At 37.5% G+C, this 17,018-nt stretch overlaps 1 protein-coding gene across 20 annotated transcripts in view; it reads right to left on the bottom strand.

Moving 5' to 3' along the window:
* The window catches only part of LOC115438263 (adhesion G protein-coupled receptor L3), a 547,718-nt gene that overhangs the window by 113,063 nt on the left and 417,637 nt on the right, over nt 1-17,018 (bottom strand). For all 20 annotated transcript variants that reach the window (XM_030161717.1, XM_030161720.1, XM_030161723.1 and 17 more), the window contains one exon: nt 6,752-6,935. In XM_030161717.1, the coding sequence (XP_030017577.1) occupies nt 6,752-6,935 (184 nt within the window). The remainder of the gene's footprint in view (nt 1-6,751; nt 6,936-17,018) is intronic.

Raw genomic sequence — 17,018 nt, 5'->3', positions numbered from 1 at the left:
ACAATCAAATATGCTATATACTCTACTATATACTAAGATACTATATACCAGGCATGTCCATAGTCCGGCCCGGGGGCCAATCACGGCCCGCGGTCAGATTTTATACAGCCCACAGCTTGGGTTTTATATTATATTATTTATGGCCCACTTGGACTGTTGAACCGAGTACATGAATCATAAAAGGTTCAAAATGCAGTTTCTCCTTCCACCTCATGGTGGCAGCACCACTCTAACTCTATCAGGCTCTGTGACTTTGCCGTGAACCCTTTTCGCTAATTTCTAACCATGGCGCCTGTAAATAAAAAAAAGAAAATTGACAGTGAGGGCTGCCACTTCCAGGAGAGATGGGAATTACAATTTTTTTTCACTGAAAATTGAGGCAATTGTGTTTGCCTAATTTGTCAACAGACTGTTGCCTTGTTTAAGGAATTCAATGTAAAGAGACACGAGCAGACAAAACATGCTAACGCATACGACAAGCTAGCAGGGAGTGAGCATTCCGAAAAAGTGAAGCAAATTCAAGCTGCTTTAAACTCACAACAGTGACTCTTCATGTGAACCTGTGAGTTCAGTGAATTCACCACCAAGGCAGGTTACCAAGTTGCCAGGTTAGTTGCCTATAACTGCTGGTGTTATGTACTTGTAGATGTGACACAAAATATTACTTTCTGAATGATTTTGTGAAAGACAAGAGTAAGAGTCATATGTTTTCATCTTAAACGTTAACAGACTTTGCATTACTGAGTAATATATGAGTAATGATTACTCATATAAATCATGTTTAAAATGAATGTGGGGTTAAGATTTTTATCAACTTGGAAGTTTAAGATACTCTATACAGTTTGTTCTATGTTCTCTGACTCCAGATGTGAAAGGAAGACAGAATTGTTTTTTTTTTTTTTTTTTTTTTAATTTGTTCACACCTGAGTGGCTTAGATTTGGTTACACTGCCATTTAAAAAAAATGATATTGTGACAATGAAAATAAAATTGTTGTAGAACAGTGCATTTATTTGTAATTTTTACTGTTTAAAAAATGTCTGAAGGGACCACTGGCCCTTGGCAATGTCCACATTATCAGATCTGGCCCTCTTGAAAAAAAGTTTGGACACCCCTGCTATATACTATACTACTAATATACTGGTGTATGAGTGTGTGTGAATGGATGAATGTGAGGCCTTATAAAGTGCTTTGGGCACCATGAAGGTATATAAAATGTGCTATATAAGTGCAGTCCATTTACCATTTTTACCATTTAATATTACCCAGATATACCCAGTGTTAATACTAACATTTACCTCTTATTAATTTTAGTAAGTATAAATTAATTAGAAATTAATTACTGTGCCTTCAGTATCATATTGCTACCATTTTATAGACAACGTATAATGTAAAGTAATACCCATTAACAGGCTGTGGTTGTGCTCATTTTTATGTTTTTCAGAACGCTAAAGCATTAAACGTGATGATACACATTCAACATCATAGGAGCTGTGTTTTGAGGCCAGTAGAGTTTGTTTTCTCTTGTCTGAGTCAGTTGATTTGTTGTTTTTCTGCTTTCATTCAACTGCTTTTTGAGACAGAAAAAAATGCAAGAGAACCAAAACAACAAGAGAATACGGACTCACTCAGACAACCTCTTACTGGTCAGATGTGGGAGAAAGAAAGTAAATATAAGAAGTAGTCTGGTATTGTACTAATAGGGCGCTGCTTCATCTTGTAAATATGGGTAGAACTGGAGTAATACAACAAATAGTAGGGTATGAGTGTCCAATGTGCTGGGATGTACTGTATTTGTGTAACTTGTCTGATGGAAATGTAGTGGGAAACGACATATATTTGGTTAAGGTACTTTTCGTGGCTTCCAAAAAAATTATTACAATGAACTGGGGAAAGACAGAACCACCAACAAAGGACCAATAGATCACAATTATTGAAGGAATACTATATACAATGGAAAAAACTCACAAACTACGACTACAAGAAGCATAAATAGACAAAAAAATGGAATAAATGGACTGATTACAGGAAGGACTGAATAATGTGAATGTAAGGTCGTGTAGTGTTTGCTTTTTGTTGTTTTTGCTGATTATGTATTTACAAAATTTCAATAAAAACTTCAGTGAAAAAAATATATACAGGGTAGGGAAGCAAAATTTACAATATTTTGAGGCAGGGATTGAAAGACAGTGTATGACCAATTAGTTTATTGAAAGTCATGAGAATTTATTTGCCACGAGAAAATGTACATAATAGAAAATGTTTTTATTCTATGTGTCCTCCTTCTTTCTCAATAACTGCCTTCACACGCTTCCTGAAACTTGCGCAAGTGTTCCTCAAATATTCGGGTGACAACTTCTCCCATTCTTCTTTAATAGTATCTTCTAGACTTTCTGGTAATAGTTTTGCTCATAGTCATTCTCTTCTTTCCATTATAAACAGTCTTTATGGACACTCCAACTATTTTTGAAATCTCCTTTGGTGTGACGAGTGCATTCAGCAAATCACACACTCTTTGACGTTTGCTTTCCTGATTACTCATATGGGCAAAAGTTTCTGAAAAGGTATGGATAATAGTGTTAGGTATGATTATGACATCAATATATGTTTGGTTTCAAAACAATTGACGTAGTGCCTGCTGAGAAAAAACAACTAAATGTTCATTGTAAATTTTGCTTCCCTACCCTGTATATACCGTACTTTCCAGACTATAAGTCGCTACTTTTTTCTCGTTTTGAACCCTGCGGCTTATACAGCGTTGCAGCTCGAGTATAGATTTATACGAGCTAACAGCCACCAGGGGGCGCTCTAGCAGGAAGCGCAAAAGTGAGACAGACAGGTGGAAGAGGTGATACGAAAAGAAGTTTTAATCTTAACTTTTAACAGTCATTTTGCGTGTCATGCACAAATCCTCATCATGGAAAACACACAAAGAAATATTTAATATTTTGCAGCTTTCAAGTTAAAAGCAATTGATGTGTCTGTCTAAGAAGGACATAGAGAAGGAAGTGTCATTGAGCAACAACGGAGGAGAGATGTAGAAGGTGTGTGACGGAGCCTTTCTGAGGCTGTTCAACTCCGACACTGAAGAAGACGACTTCAGTGGTTTCAATGTGCAGAAGGAAGATGAAGATACAGATCAATGACTTTTCTAGGTTTTTTAACCAGCTGTGTTCCTGCCGTTTTACTGCCGTGTTACAGGCACTGTTTGGAAAAAAGCAGTTAAGGTATGGAAATAAATATTGAAATAATCTTTCTGTTTACCATCTTTCTGTGTAAATATCTCATGTCACAACGTGGACACCTGCGGCTTATAGTCAGGTGCAACTTATAGCCCAGAAAGTACGGTATATATGGGTAGAACTTGTCGACTTCAGCTTGTCTTCATGTTGGATCGTGTTCCCACCACAAACGCAGCTCAACATGGTACCCAACTCTTTTAACCTATCAATGTGGTCGTTTACATTTATACTGGGTTGACCCAAATGGATGTAAAAGGCGAAGCATCGGCCTCTGCTACTGCCACAGATAAACCTTCCACTGTGGAGAATTCAACTTGAGACACAATTACATCAAGAGTATGGAGGAGAAACTTCATTAAGCCCGATAACACATTCGGCTGATGATGTGATGCCGGTGGACTATGACACCTCTGACTTTGATAAAGGTTAGCGTCAATGAGAGGCCACAGTTAATCCCCCCTTTGTATCTGCTCTCCTACTAAACCTTCCCATACTTTTTTTTTCTATTTCCTAAAAAAAAAAAGCTTTTGTATTAACATTCTCTTGTGCTTTTCCAAAGGCCACAGGGTTTTGGTGATACATTCCTATTCAACTTAGTTAAGACAATACCCCAGATAGCGCGCGATTCCCTGGATTCCAAAGCTGCCTCTTGAATAAAGGAAGCATTTTTCTTCTCTCTCTCTCTTTCTCTTTCCCCCGTGCGGTTGTGTAAAAGAGCTTACGACGGGCTTTAGGGAATTTCTTTGATGCCATAGTAGTTGTCAGACCCAACGGCTATACCTTCAAAGCCGGTTTAAATAGCGCGCTAATCGGCAGAAATCTGTTCATCAGATTATCATGCGGAGGGTGAGGCCGACTCGTGCAGACAAAGAGCCGGCGCTATGACGTGTACAAACACAAACACAGACACAATGGGTGAGGAAATGTTCTCCGTCTTTGAAAGCGAAGGAAAAATAGATCTCATTATCGGCTTGAGGATCAAATTGGAACGAGGCGATCTGACGGCTCAAAATTTCACTTTAAAAAAGAGTCGACGTGGTTTCTCCGCATGCTCACCTGCACCGATCCCTTTCCTTCTGCACGTCTTCCAGCGCGAGAGATCAATTATTAGCTGCTGCAGTGATTACCAATGTTTAATGGGCCTCCTTGTCCTCATTTAACTGCCCTGCATGGCATGAGGGATTGCAGGAGCCGACAAAGCCAACTGGCTGCAAAAAATAAGCCGAGCAAACAGAGAGATAAGGCCTAGTAAACATGTCACCAGCACATAATTAACCAGACTACCACTATGAGCAATAAAATCTCACTCCAGTTGCGCAGGCATCGTCTCATTCCCCCTTCCAAACGAGCCCAGAATCTCCTTAATACCCAGATGAATTGTGTGCCAGATACAATAAAATCCATTTTATTAATTCTCCTTTCGCTTGCTTCCTTTTAAGTCAGTAGACCTATATTTTTAGGTTGCCATGGCAGCAGAATCTTAAAAAAAAAAAAAAAAAACACTATCCGTTCAAAGGAGAGGCCAATACATCATAATGTTATTTTTTTTTCCTCCTCTGTAATTCCCCTCACCCTAGGAGCTTAAAAAGTTCATTTTCAATCTTGTTTTGCGCTCAATGTAAACTAATACATTCTTAATTTTAATAATTGATGTGTCTAATTTTGAAGAGCACCACTAGGGAGAATGTCGATGGCAGTATTTTCCATTATCTGTGCTCATTCTCTATTTATACACTGAATAATGAGCCCTGATCCCTGATCTGCACGACTAGTGGTTAATTCCGGCTAATAATTGATACGAAAACAAACACAATCATTTAAGATAATTGTCAATTCACAGCTGACTGGTACCAAGTATAAGGAGTCCCGCTAAACTTAACCTCCTGCGAGTGAGAAAGCATTAATCCAGTGACCTTCACACTTGTTCCTCGGCCTCCAGAGCTCTGCCGTCAATATGAGAGCACATCGGATCAATAGTTGCATGGTGAACTTTGCAACCCCCGCAGAACGGTCGGTACCAGTGGTAGATGGAACATTTAAGACGCGTGAAAGAAGCTCCGGTTGGAAAATAGAACCGAAAAAGAACACAAACGGTCATCTCTTTAGCCTTTAATTCTCAAAGTGTCATAATTGATCAGACTGAGGCTTCAAGCTGAGTAGAAAACCTGCAGCTCAATGACAAATGCGCTCAAATCCTCGGAAAAAAGACTTGAAATAGTCAGAAATGCACATGATATGAAAGGTAAGTGTCTCCTCAAGCAGAAGAAAACATTGAAAATCTGCTCATTTTAATGTCAGGAGTATTCAACCTTTATTTTTTCTTTAATGAAGGTAGAATTTATCAAGTGTTTTGCGCTAATGAAATCTCGCGACTATATATATATATATATACATACATATATATATATATATATATATATATATATATATATATATATATATATATATATATATATATATACATACAATCACCGAAAAAATTATTAGACCACCCCTTGTTTTCTTCCATTTCTCGTTCATTTAATGCCTGGTACAACTAAAGGTACATTTGTTTGGACAAATGTAATGAGAACAACAAAAATAGCTCATAATAGTTTAATTTCAGAGCTGCTCCATTTTCCATGTTTTTCTTGACAATAACTAAAATCACTTCAGTTCTTACATCAATAGCTATAGAATTGTACTGACAAAAACAGTGCTTTTAGACATTCCATGTTTTCTTTTCAGTCTGTTTTAGTCACATGATAAACACAGGAGTTAGTAATTGATTGCATAACTAATTTTTGATGACTTTTGATGGTCTAATCATTTTTTCCGCGACTGTATAAGGACTAATGTGTTTGTTAAGTGTGTCTGGAAAACACTGACGCAAGACCTTGAAAATGGTGAGCTCTGAAGCTGAAAAATTACAATTCTGATTTAAAAAGAAAAAAAGTGAAATAATTTGCAAAACATACACCTTTACTATGTGAAAATTTGGAGATTACACATTGATTTAGCTATATGCTTTGTTCACAAAAGTCGTGTAATATATAAAAAATAAATGAATAAATAGATATACAATGCCTAAAATAAAAATAAAAAATACTAATGTTTTGGAGTAAAATGGTTGTTTTTTTGTTTTTTTTTACTTCACTCTCAAGAAATGTAAAAGTGACACGAAACAACAATGAATAATGAATAAATCACATAGAAAACTTTAACCAATATAGATTCAGAGAAAGGAGTACATGCTGCATTCAGGGATCGACCAGAGGCTCTGTGAATCTCATAACTCACCACAGATAAAACAGACGTCTTCACAAAACAGCAATGTAAACTGAAATATAAATTATTTCTAAATTATTTTTGTTTTTGGTGGAATTAATAACAGAAATGTGCCAATTCCTAGGGGTTAAGTGTGTCCAGACTGGTTTATTCAAGTCGATAAAGACAAATTAAACACAACAGGTAAAAATGTTCACCTCCGCATGTGAAAATACACAGTTATAATAAGTGCGTTCTACTCACGGATGTTGTCTGTGTTTTCTTGTACGATGTCGGTCTTGAGCAGGTTGTCGGCCAGGACGAAGGCGCCCTGTTCCACTGTGTCCAGTAGCATGGTGGCGGCCCTCAGCTGCTCGCCGGTGCTCAGCTCCCTCCACGCCACCTGGGCCTGGGGCTGCAGCAGATTGTTGACCGTCTCCACCATAGCCTAGGGAGTCCAAATGATCGATTTAGTGAAAAGAAGTTAAGCTGGTTTGGGACCGCGGTCGTTTGACATGGTTATTTGGTAAATGGAATGAGTGAACGAATGATCAAAGAGCATTCAGGGCTGGAAAAAAGAGAACAACAATTCAGACGATCCGGTGGGATTGTGCAGCGGAAAAAAGCATGAAGCTTTTTCCAGCCTATTTTTATTTTTTTTCTTCTATTTCCATAAAAACATTCCCTCCTTCTACTGAGCAATTTCATGACACTTTTCCCAATTCATCTCTAAGTTATGCATTTGGACATGAATTGTGTACCAGCAGTGACAACACCTGAATGTGTAATGACACTGAATGCATTGTTAGTTTGCTTTTGTTGTTGGTTCTTTTTATCTACAGGATGAATTAATCATGTAAATGAATCAGAGCCAAGGATTACAAGACTAGAGGCCAATTCGTACATGACTTCAGGCCAGAGTCTTTAATTGGTGTGATAAATGTTCTACCATACAGACAATCCCAATACACAAAACCACGGAAAAAAAACAAAACAAAGCAATGATACTTTCAAGTCCTAACCAATACATGTAATTGGTATTTGCTGGTAGCAACTATCTACAACCACTCTAGTCTGCATATTAATTGCAGCGTCTGGCTATTACGTCTTTCTTAATCTCTCCACAACAATGCTGAAGCAAGTAAGCAAGGAAGAAATGAGAACATTCTCAAGACAAGATGAAAAATTAAGAGCCATTAAAGATTTAAAAATGCCAATGGCAAGATTTATGAATGGAATACTAATTGGTCAAGTGAAGCAATCCATTCCCTGCACCGTGGTTTCAAAGACCAACCAGCTGCCCCTAGAAGGAAAAAAAAAAAAAAAAAAAACATAGCCTGAGCTAATACACTACAGCAGGTGGTCAAAGGCCTCATTTTCAGACATTTCCTGCATTTCTAATTTTAGAAGCAATTTCACGCTCCATAGTAATTATTTTAGATTGTGAAGAATTGTGGCGCCTTCACCTTAGCGTTTGTAAAGCCTTCGGTGTTCCCTGAAGGTCAGGTTTAAAAGGCCAAGTTGGATTCCTAGTTCTCCGAAGCCACGAGGATATGTCGTATCTACAGTAAATTCAACTCTTAGAAACACGTCCACATCAGGAATGACGGTTCAGAACAGGAAGCTTTCATTCCTGATGCATCAGCAATAATTTGGGATGATATTAGTTGATGCTTTGAAGGAGCTAAAATCATCAGCATGTATTACATTTGAATGACAAAACATAATGAACTTTGAGAATTACATATGAATTAGAGTACCTGACCAACATCCTTTTCTGTTCTAGGGGAGTGTCCAGTGGGTTCGAGTTGTAGGAGAAGGTTATTAGTATCCTTGCAGAACTAATGGAGGTACAATTACCAGTGGACTCTGCTGAACATCACTTAACTGATGACCCCTGCTTTTCCCAGAGGCTGACTGTAGATTAGAAGGCTGCAGTCTAGAGGTGGAACCCTGCCATGATAGCTCTAATACTGATTGTTTTTGCACATTTTGGGGCATTTTATTATCTGGAATTATCATCAGTAAGAGTATCAGTATGTTTACAGGGTGGGGAAGCAAAATTTACAATATTTTGAGGCAGGGATTGAAAGACAGTGTATGACCAATTAGTTTATTGAAAGTCATGAGAATTTAAATCTTCAAATCATATTTTACTGCATTTCTAACGGTCTTGTTGTCTACCTCAAGTTCAATTGCCATTTTTCTCATGGATTTGGTTGGATCCTTTAGGATTTTGGAGATTTTGAGAGCTTTAATAAAAGCTTTGGTACATTTTTTTGTTGCTTCCTCCACTTCCAGACTTTCTCGTAATAGTTTTGCTCATAGTCATTCTCTTCTTTACATTATAAACAGTCTTTATGGACACTCCAACTATTTTTGAAATCTCCTTTGGTGTGACGAGTGCATTCAGCAAATCACACACTCTTTGACGTTTGCTTTCCTGATTACTCATATGGGCAAAAGTTTCTGAAAAGGTATGGATAATAGTGTTAGGTATGATTATGACATCAATATATGTTTGGTTTCAAAACAATTGGCGTAGTGCCTGCTGAGAAAAAACAACTAAATATGCATTGTAAATTTTGCTTCCCCACCCTGTATACTGACATTCTTAAAAATAGCACACAATATCCCCTCAAACAGTGTTCGACTACTTTATTCCTCTCAGCTGCTGAAGGTACCAGGCCTTTATTTGTTGCCTTAATTTCCAATTTCCTCTGTTCAGTTAGTAGAAATGGTTGTATTTAGTCCAAAACCTCATTCTGATCTTTTCATATTTGCAATGTTTAATGTACGGCTATGCGTGTTCCTACAAATGCACCACTATCTGAACAAGTGGTGCCAGTCACAACAAACCCTTGCACGTACTGTATGTAGTTTATTTTGGCATCAATCCAGCTGATGTCATCATGTCTATGCTTGTGCTGATGTCATCATATCAATTGTCTCTATATATGTGTCAAGTTTGAAGTAAATCGAAACAAAATTAATGCTTTTATAGACATGTGAAATTTCGCCCACTATAAGCAAATGGGAGAAGAAAAAATATTTTAAAAATTCATTAAAAATTTTAACTTTGACCTACTTTTCCCAAAATGTAATCACATTTATTCTGGGTTGATGGCAATCTATAAACCCAATTTGGTATGAATTCAACAAATAGTTTTGCAGCTACAGACATTTTAATTTTCACCCATTACAAGTAAATAGGAGAAAAAATAAAAATAAAAAAAAATTAATTAAAAACTGGAACTTTTACCTATTTTTCCCAAAATGTAATCAATCTATTCTGGGTCACTGGCAATCTGTAAACCCAATTTGGTATGAATTCAAGCAACAGTTTTGCTGCTAGAGTGTTAACAAACAAACAAATAAACAAACCGAACCAAAAACTACTGCAGAATGAAAGTCCTCGAGCATTTCAGTCTAAAAGTCATCTTCCTGTTGTACTAGTAAGTTTCTACAAAGGATAGTGTCACTGAAGAAGACATAAAACAGCAGTGGTCGAGATAATAACACTTTACATGAGTGATGTAGAAAGTGTTGAAAACAGCTGCGTTATATTGTTGAATGTAAGTTGTAGGAGTGAACATTGTCCTTAACTGGCAACACATTCCATGACAAGTACCAGACGTTTATCAATATATGTACCGTATATATTTTACTTATTTTATTATTTATTTGTTCACGTGAAACTCAAAGCAAATATATTATCTTTAGAGGCCAAGACTGTAACTGAGTCCCACAGAAGAAGGCTCATGTCAACACACATTGGCGGTTTTTTTATTTATTTATTTATTTTTACTCCAGCTCCTATGAATCGATCTACAGGCCCTCACGAAATAAAGGCTTTTCAAATTTTCTAACTAATCTAACCAAGTGATTGCCTGGATTTTTGTCTATTTCCAGTTGTTCATGTCCTCTCCAGGAGCACCTTTGGTTTGCTGAATACCAGTAGCAGCCTCTTAAAGAGTTGTTTTTGTCTTTTTGAGTCCCACTATTATTGGAGGAAATAAAGCTTTACTCAGACTAAAGCCTTATTACAAACAGAGAATGTTCCAATTAAGATGTATGGTTTATGCTAATATCGTTTTGTTTTTAGGAACATTCTTTGGGCACGTATACAGTCCAATTCTTCCATCTCAATTTGGGCTTTTACTTAATTTTACAACAACTCTTTGCCTGTTGTACACAAACCAATTAGCCAACAGATTTACAGACTTGGGTACAGATGGAAGCGGAAAGTTTTCGGTTGGAAGGAGAGATACACCTACTTATAAACATTACTACAGACTTAGATATGAGTAGATTTTTGATTACTGCAATTGTAATTACAGGGTTGAGCAAATCTGTAACCAAATTCCTACTTGACTTAAAAAATTGCACAAAAGGAGTCCAGACACTTTTCCATCTTTTGACATGATAAATGAAAAGTCAGAACATTATCAATAGTAGCTGATATGTTCACTTTCAGTCGCCTTGTAAACAGTTTATTAAAAATATTGCCTTATTCTGAATAAAGGCAAAGACTTGGATATTTTGTAAACATAATCAATAATACAGGACCAAATACTCTTTTATCTAGTTTTAAAGCCTTTTTTTTCTATCAAAATATGGATATTCTCTTGTTTTCTCTGTTAGTATCCTGAAGGCTAGTGAAGAAGATGGGGATTACATAGGAATAGCTGGATTACACATGTAAAATGTAATCGCCAACCTGATGTACTGACTATAATTTATTGGTTTCAGTGCAAAAACACAGAATAGTGGCACCTTCATCTATAATTCATTTGCACTTAGAGCTCTGACACCCCGAAGACGACTCCTGTGATTTACTGTATGTTGAATACGAGGGTGTCACATCACAGAACTTCCTGTAAAAAAAAAAAAAAAAAAAAAAAAAAAATCATTTGACTGCGGTTGGAGTCTCTTTTTGATCAATGGATTATGAAAGGGAATAAGAGTGTTAGAATGACTCCAAAACAGCGTGAGGATAAAGCCAAAGGCGGTAAAGAGAAATCATGTGCTCTCGAGTATCAAGTGAATTCCGGATCAAAAAAAAAAAAAAAAAACTGGGACAGCTTTTAAAGTCACAAAGTGTAATGAGCCCTCCAATTAATTCATGTTAAGTTGTATGTTTATTTTGAATCAGTGTAGTAGAAACAGAAAACTAAGAACTGATTACATTCAAGCCACTGAAGCTGGTTGAGAATTCCAAATAGCACCAGCTGGCTTTTCCTCATTCAGAGCATAACCTGCACACATTAAGGCGCCCACACTCCGCCGCAACCACACACGCACGGGCTGACGCAACAGCGAACACACACCTCTGCACCTGCCAACCGACTGCGCTCGCACAAACTGTACGCGCCTGCACGTGCGGTTAATCCACACATGCGCAGCAACTTTGATGTAATTATTTATTATCTGCAGCCAATCTCCAATCACACCTTTTGACATTCAGCTGGAGGCAGAGGTTGATTCGCTCTCAATTAAGGAGCTTTTTCTTCAGGCGCTGACATCTTTTTTCTTTGTTCACCGCAGCCAGATTTTTCCACCACTTCTTAAAACACTGAAATAATAGTTCTTCTGGGAGAGGATTGATGGACTTGCAGAGGAGGCAGTCTGGCTTTTTCACATGCAGAAGAACCTTATGAAAGAACAACGCCAAAGAATAACTACTGCAAAGCCCGAGGTCAAAAACATGATGCGAAGGGAATACGCAATGGATAATGGATAAGCAGGAGTGAATAAAACAAGGGCGAGGTACACAATATGGATCAGAAATTCATACTAGAGTAAAAGTCCGGTTTTTTAGGTGGCCTTTCAGGACTGACAGAGCAGTACAGCTGATATTCCACAATGTTGCATCATCTGGATTTGGAACTGGGTGCATTAACAAATCACTGTGTTGCTAAATATTAGAGTATGGGGAACAACAGCTACATGCTAACATTAGCATGCTAACATGCATACCGGCTAAAATTTGCTTAGAGGTCTTATTTATGTCTTTGTGCATAAGAAATCCGTATAAGTGAATCCCCAAAGGAACTCTGTGTTGGTAAATGCAAGTTCTGCAAATTTACAGGATTTCAGTTCTGTTGCAACATGTTGATGGTCATATGAACTTTGTTTTCAGGTCAAAAATATCCAATTTCATCACAATTAATGCTATATTTTCATGTCACAAATGGCCAAGTTATATTTGAACTGAATTTACCTGAAAAACAAATATTCTATTCTTTTAGATTCCCCGATTTTTCTTACAAGATTCTATCCTACATATCACGTTTTATTTTTACAGGTTGCAATATGGAGTATGGTGCTGATTCATCCTGCTTATGTTACGCCAATACATACATTAAGAATGTCACATGTCACTTTTTAAATCAACAGTTTTCTAATAATAAGCATTTTTATAAAGAAATAACAATTCTATATTGTTATTTACTCTTTAGTATGATGATAAACTACACAATAAATAATTCTGATCCTAGTTTTTGCACAGGGATCATTAGTGTAAACGGTGACATGGCTGCTGAGCATCAGTATGATGGGATCTGTAACAACCATGTCACATCCGTCCACTGCCACATTTTGTGTTTTTGTGTCAGCTGGTATTGTTTTAGATCCACAATACTAACATTTATAAATAAGAGGAGAATTAGCAATAGTAAGTATATAAGTTTATTACTAATAAAGTACTGGTACTGACCAGATCATCATGGGTAATGTCACGTCCGTCCACCAGCAAAAGTTTTCACATACACGTGCTATTCAAAATCCAATATTTCTGAAAATATAGCTTCCACTGTTAAATAATATCAGTAGTCTGTGCACAAATGTATTAGCATTATTTCAACACAGTTCTATGCATTTCTTACAACTTTTTTTTGACAAAAATGGCCACTCATTTGACCCCCTAAGTAAGTTTTCGCCGATTCATAAAACCTCCCCACCTTATTTAATTAATTTATTTATTTATTTATTTATTTATTTTAAGACAGCCATTTCTCTTCACATTAAAGCTGTTTATGTCTTTCGTCACCAATTTTTCATCAAATCTGTAAAACCAGAGTCATAGCCTAAGTATCACACATCCGTAAATCTTTCCCTGATTACACACTGTGATTACCATAAACAAACCATTTGTTTACAAACACAGCCGGTAGGTCACTCAGGCATTTTCGGAAATTTGCCGCAACATGCATTGTGGGAAGCAGAGCTCCACGCAGCCGCATTATGGTCGCAGCGGCAACAAACACAGAAACGGCTTCATCGCCCCTTGCTACTGCAGCTGCTTGGAGCTCCACTTCCCACAATGCACTTCGTGACAAATTTCCAAAAATGCAAGTGGATTGTTTATGGTGGAGTACACTTTGAAATTGTTCAGGGAAGAGATTCTACTATGACTCAGGTTTAATTTGACGAAAAATTGGTGACCAAAGCCATACGCAGCTTTAAGGATTGAATATATGTGATTTTCAAGTGTTTCTGAAATCGTACATGAAGTTGGGGCTGTTTTGTCTACGTTAGCTTCTCTATAAAGGAGTTTGTCTATGTTCCCACATTTCTACATAGCATTAGCCTCATAGCATCATAGTTATATTTTTTCAGGTCATAGTCAATGATGCAAAATGAAGCAGCAGTTTCAGAGAGTGAAGTTCAGCAGATATCACATGACTTAGGAAATTATGCTATGAGGCTAACGACAGATACATTAGTGCTGCAGTCTTTATGCTAGCAACGCCGATGAAACTTTTTGACCATTGTTTTATGCAGTCCTGAACGACCAAAACTTTTCTCCGTGGTTTCCAGGGATCAAGCCGCAATCTGCGTAAACACTGTAGACCAATCAGCATCAAGGGGGCGTGGACTCAGATCGTGATTAAAATTTGAGGGAGTTTTACTCATGACATCCCTCCATCAAATTTCTTCAAAATCCATGCAAATCATAGTGACCACAAGTGTTTTTCCCTCTCAAAGCTACATCCATCCATCAAGTATGTATTTTTATTATTATTTTTTATGTAATTCTGCTTCCAGGCATGCACATAGACAAAAAATAACTAGCGGTGATACACTCTATATGCTAGATAGTGGGTAGAAAACATAAGATTGCTCTTCTTTCTGCTCCTTTTCATTCATATTGTGGTCAATTTGCTGTCATGTAAAAACAAATTTAATTTTGTGTCTTTCTATTGGTTACCTACATCCATGATACAACCTTTTTGCTGATTTCTAAAAAGCACTTGAGTCAATTTCACATATAAAACCTTTAGCTCACTCCAGATTTCTTCTATACCTCTTCTATGTAACAACACTGAATTAGTCTTAGATTAGAAATGAATCGTCTGATGTCAACAAACGACTGTCTCAGAGTCAAAGCTCCAATACAAACTTTATGTAAGCGCAAACAAATCTTATATATTCAAACTTTAAGCATCAATATAGTCAGCCCTTTACAAAAACTCTGATGGTGGTTTTGAAGTCATTGCATCCAGCCCAGTCTTCAAGTAAACAGAGTCATTTTGTCTGTGAAGTATCAAATCAAACATTTTTATAATGGGGTCAAAAGGCCTGCGATTCAGGATAAAAACGCAATCCTTCTTTGAAAGATCCTTTTCGTGGTTTGTTAGAACTTAACAAAAATTCGTACAATAAAGTTGCTTTATCCTGACTCGTACGCAGCTCTTAAATAAATCCTTCCCTGTTCTGCCGACCAAACTGCAGTTTAACGGAAAAAGACATCAAAGCTGACACTAAAAAAGGTATTAAAAGCACTTTGTGATACCTGGAAGGTTAATGGATAGGTTTTCGCTTGATACAGGAGCGACACACACATCTAAAAAGCCTTTTTATGTGACTGAGGACCAGGTGAACTCTGGCATATACTGTAACAGTCCAAACAGTGACAGATACCACAGGAATGTGTGTACGCTTCACTCTCAGTATTCTTCAATTCCTTCTTTTTTTTTTAACTTTTCAAACTTTTAACCTCCATTTCTTTGTATCGTCATTAGTCTAGTGTTTGTCTTTGTTATTACTATTTTATTCCATCCTGTTTAATTCTTTCTATTAACAGATTAAATTCGTTTTAGTCATATGCTCAGTTGCTGGTTTGCATTTCATTTTACTACCACTTTTTTAATTTACATTGTTAGCTTTATGTACTTATCTTTATATCCTACACTATCCACATTTTGGCTGCAACTTTAAACCTCCCATTGTGCTTCCACCTGGCATGAAATGTGCGATATAAATAAACTTTTATATCACACATAAAAACCTTGGTTATGTTAGGGCAGGTGAGTGCATTAAGATTTTGGTTAAATAACTAACAGCTTCGAGTTTAAATATGCACCTACAGGGCTATTACACGAGGCTATAACCATGCAAGATGCATCGAAAGTAGCTGTTTGTTCTATATGTGCATTTAATCTATGCAGTCTATATGAGGATTCTCGCTTCCATCCTGTGCCACACAAAGACGGGCTTATTTGCATTTCGGAAATGTGCAAATTTGTATGAGATCAGTGTGAGAACAGCATCATTTCCAGCCTCAGTGAGAGAAGCAACCAAGCATCACCATCATCATAGTCTGTGCAGTTGAGTCGGCGAGATGCGATGGCGACTCGCTGCTATTTTACTGCTATTAGCACACTGCCACTCCATCTGTCAAATGTACCGGCTCACTCTGCCGCTACAAACTCCTAACCATTTTTTAGCTACTTTTCCTGTGCTGAGGGAAAAAAAAAAAAAAAAAAAAAAAGCAACCCAGCAGCAAAAACGACACTGTACTTCCTTGGTACCCGAGGAAATGCTAATCGTTAACTTGACTCTCTGTTGGAATGTTCCACTTGGAACAAGGATGATGACTGGGCGTGAAAAGCTGCGACGCACAGGCCATTTATACTAATGCAGAAGGAAGGAAGGGAGAGGTGGACATTAGTGTGTGCTTGGCCCCGGTCCAAGCCAACCGTGGTGTGTGCTTCTATCTGTGTGCTGATTGATGAAATGAACTCGGGGTCTGGGAAATTGATTCTGGCTGAGGCTGATCTCCCTCTTCCCTTTTCTGGCTCGGCTTTCTCTGTGCACTCAGCTTCCCTCGTCTCCTTTCTCTTTCCTGTTCATCGTTCCTGAGATCTTACATTATGTTGGCGCTGGAGTGTGTTTTGTCTTGGTCGTTTATTTACATTAACTTACTCTAAACGGGGTGTGTCTATGTCCTCACTGTGTGTAGAAGCATCTTCACGTTACACTGTATACGAGGCAAAAACAAGCCATGAGGAACAACAGCTACATACTTAGGTACTGCTAATTTTTCAGTGGATTATCCCACCCAGGTGCAGGACTGAGTGTTTCAGATGCTCCTTTGTTCCAACTGCCATCAGACTGTATAAAAGCAGCTCGGCCGAAAGCAAGGGTGTCAAACTCGTTTTAGTTCAGGGGCCACATACAGCCTGATATGATATAAAGGGGGCCAGACCAGTAAAATAATAGAAATAATAGTAATAATAAGAACTTT

The sequence above is a fragment of the Sphaeramia orbicularis genome, chromosome 18, assembly GCF_902148855.1.
Source record: "Sphaeramia orbicularis chromosome 18, fSphaOr1.1, whole genome shotgun sequence".
NCBI lineage: Eukaryota > Metazoa > Chordata > Actinopteri > Kurtiformes > Apogonidae > Sphaeramia > Sphaeramia orbicularis.
Note: the sequence above shows the minus strand (reverse complement) of the source record. Positions and strands in the feature narration are given on the sequence as shown.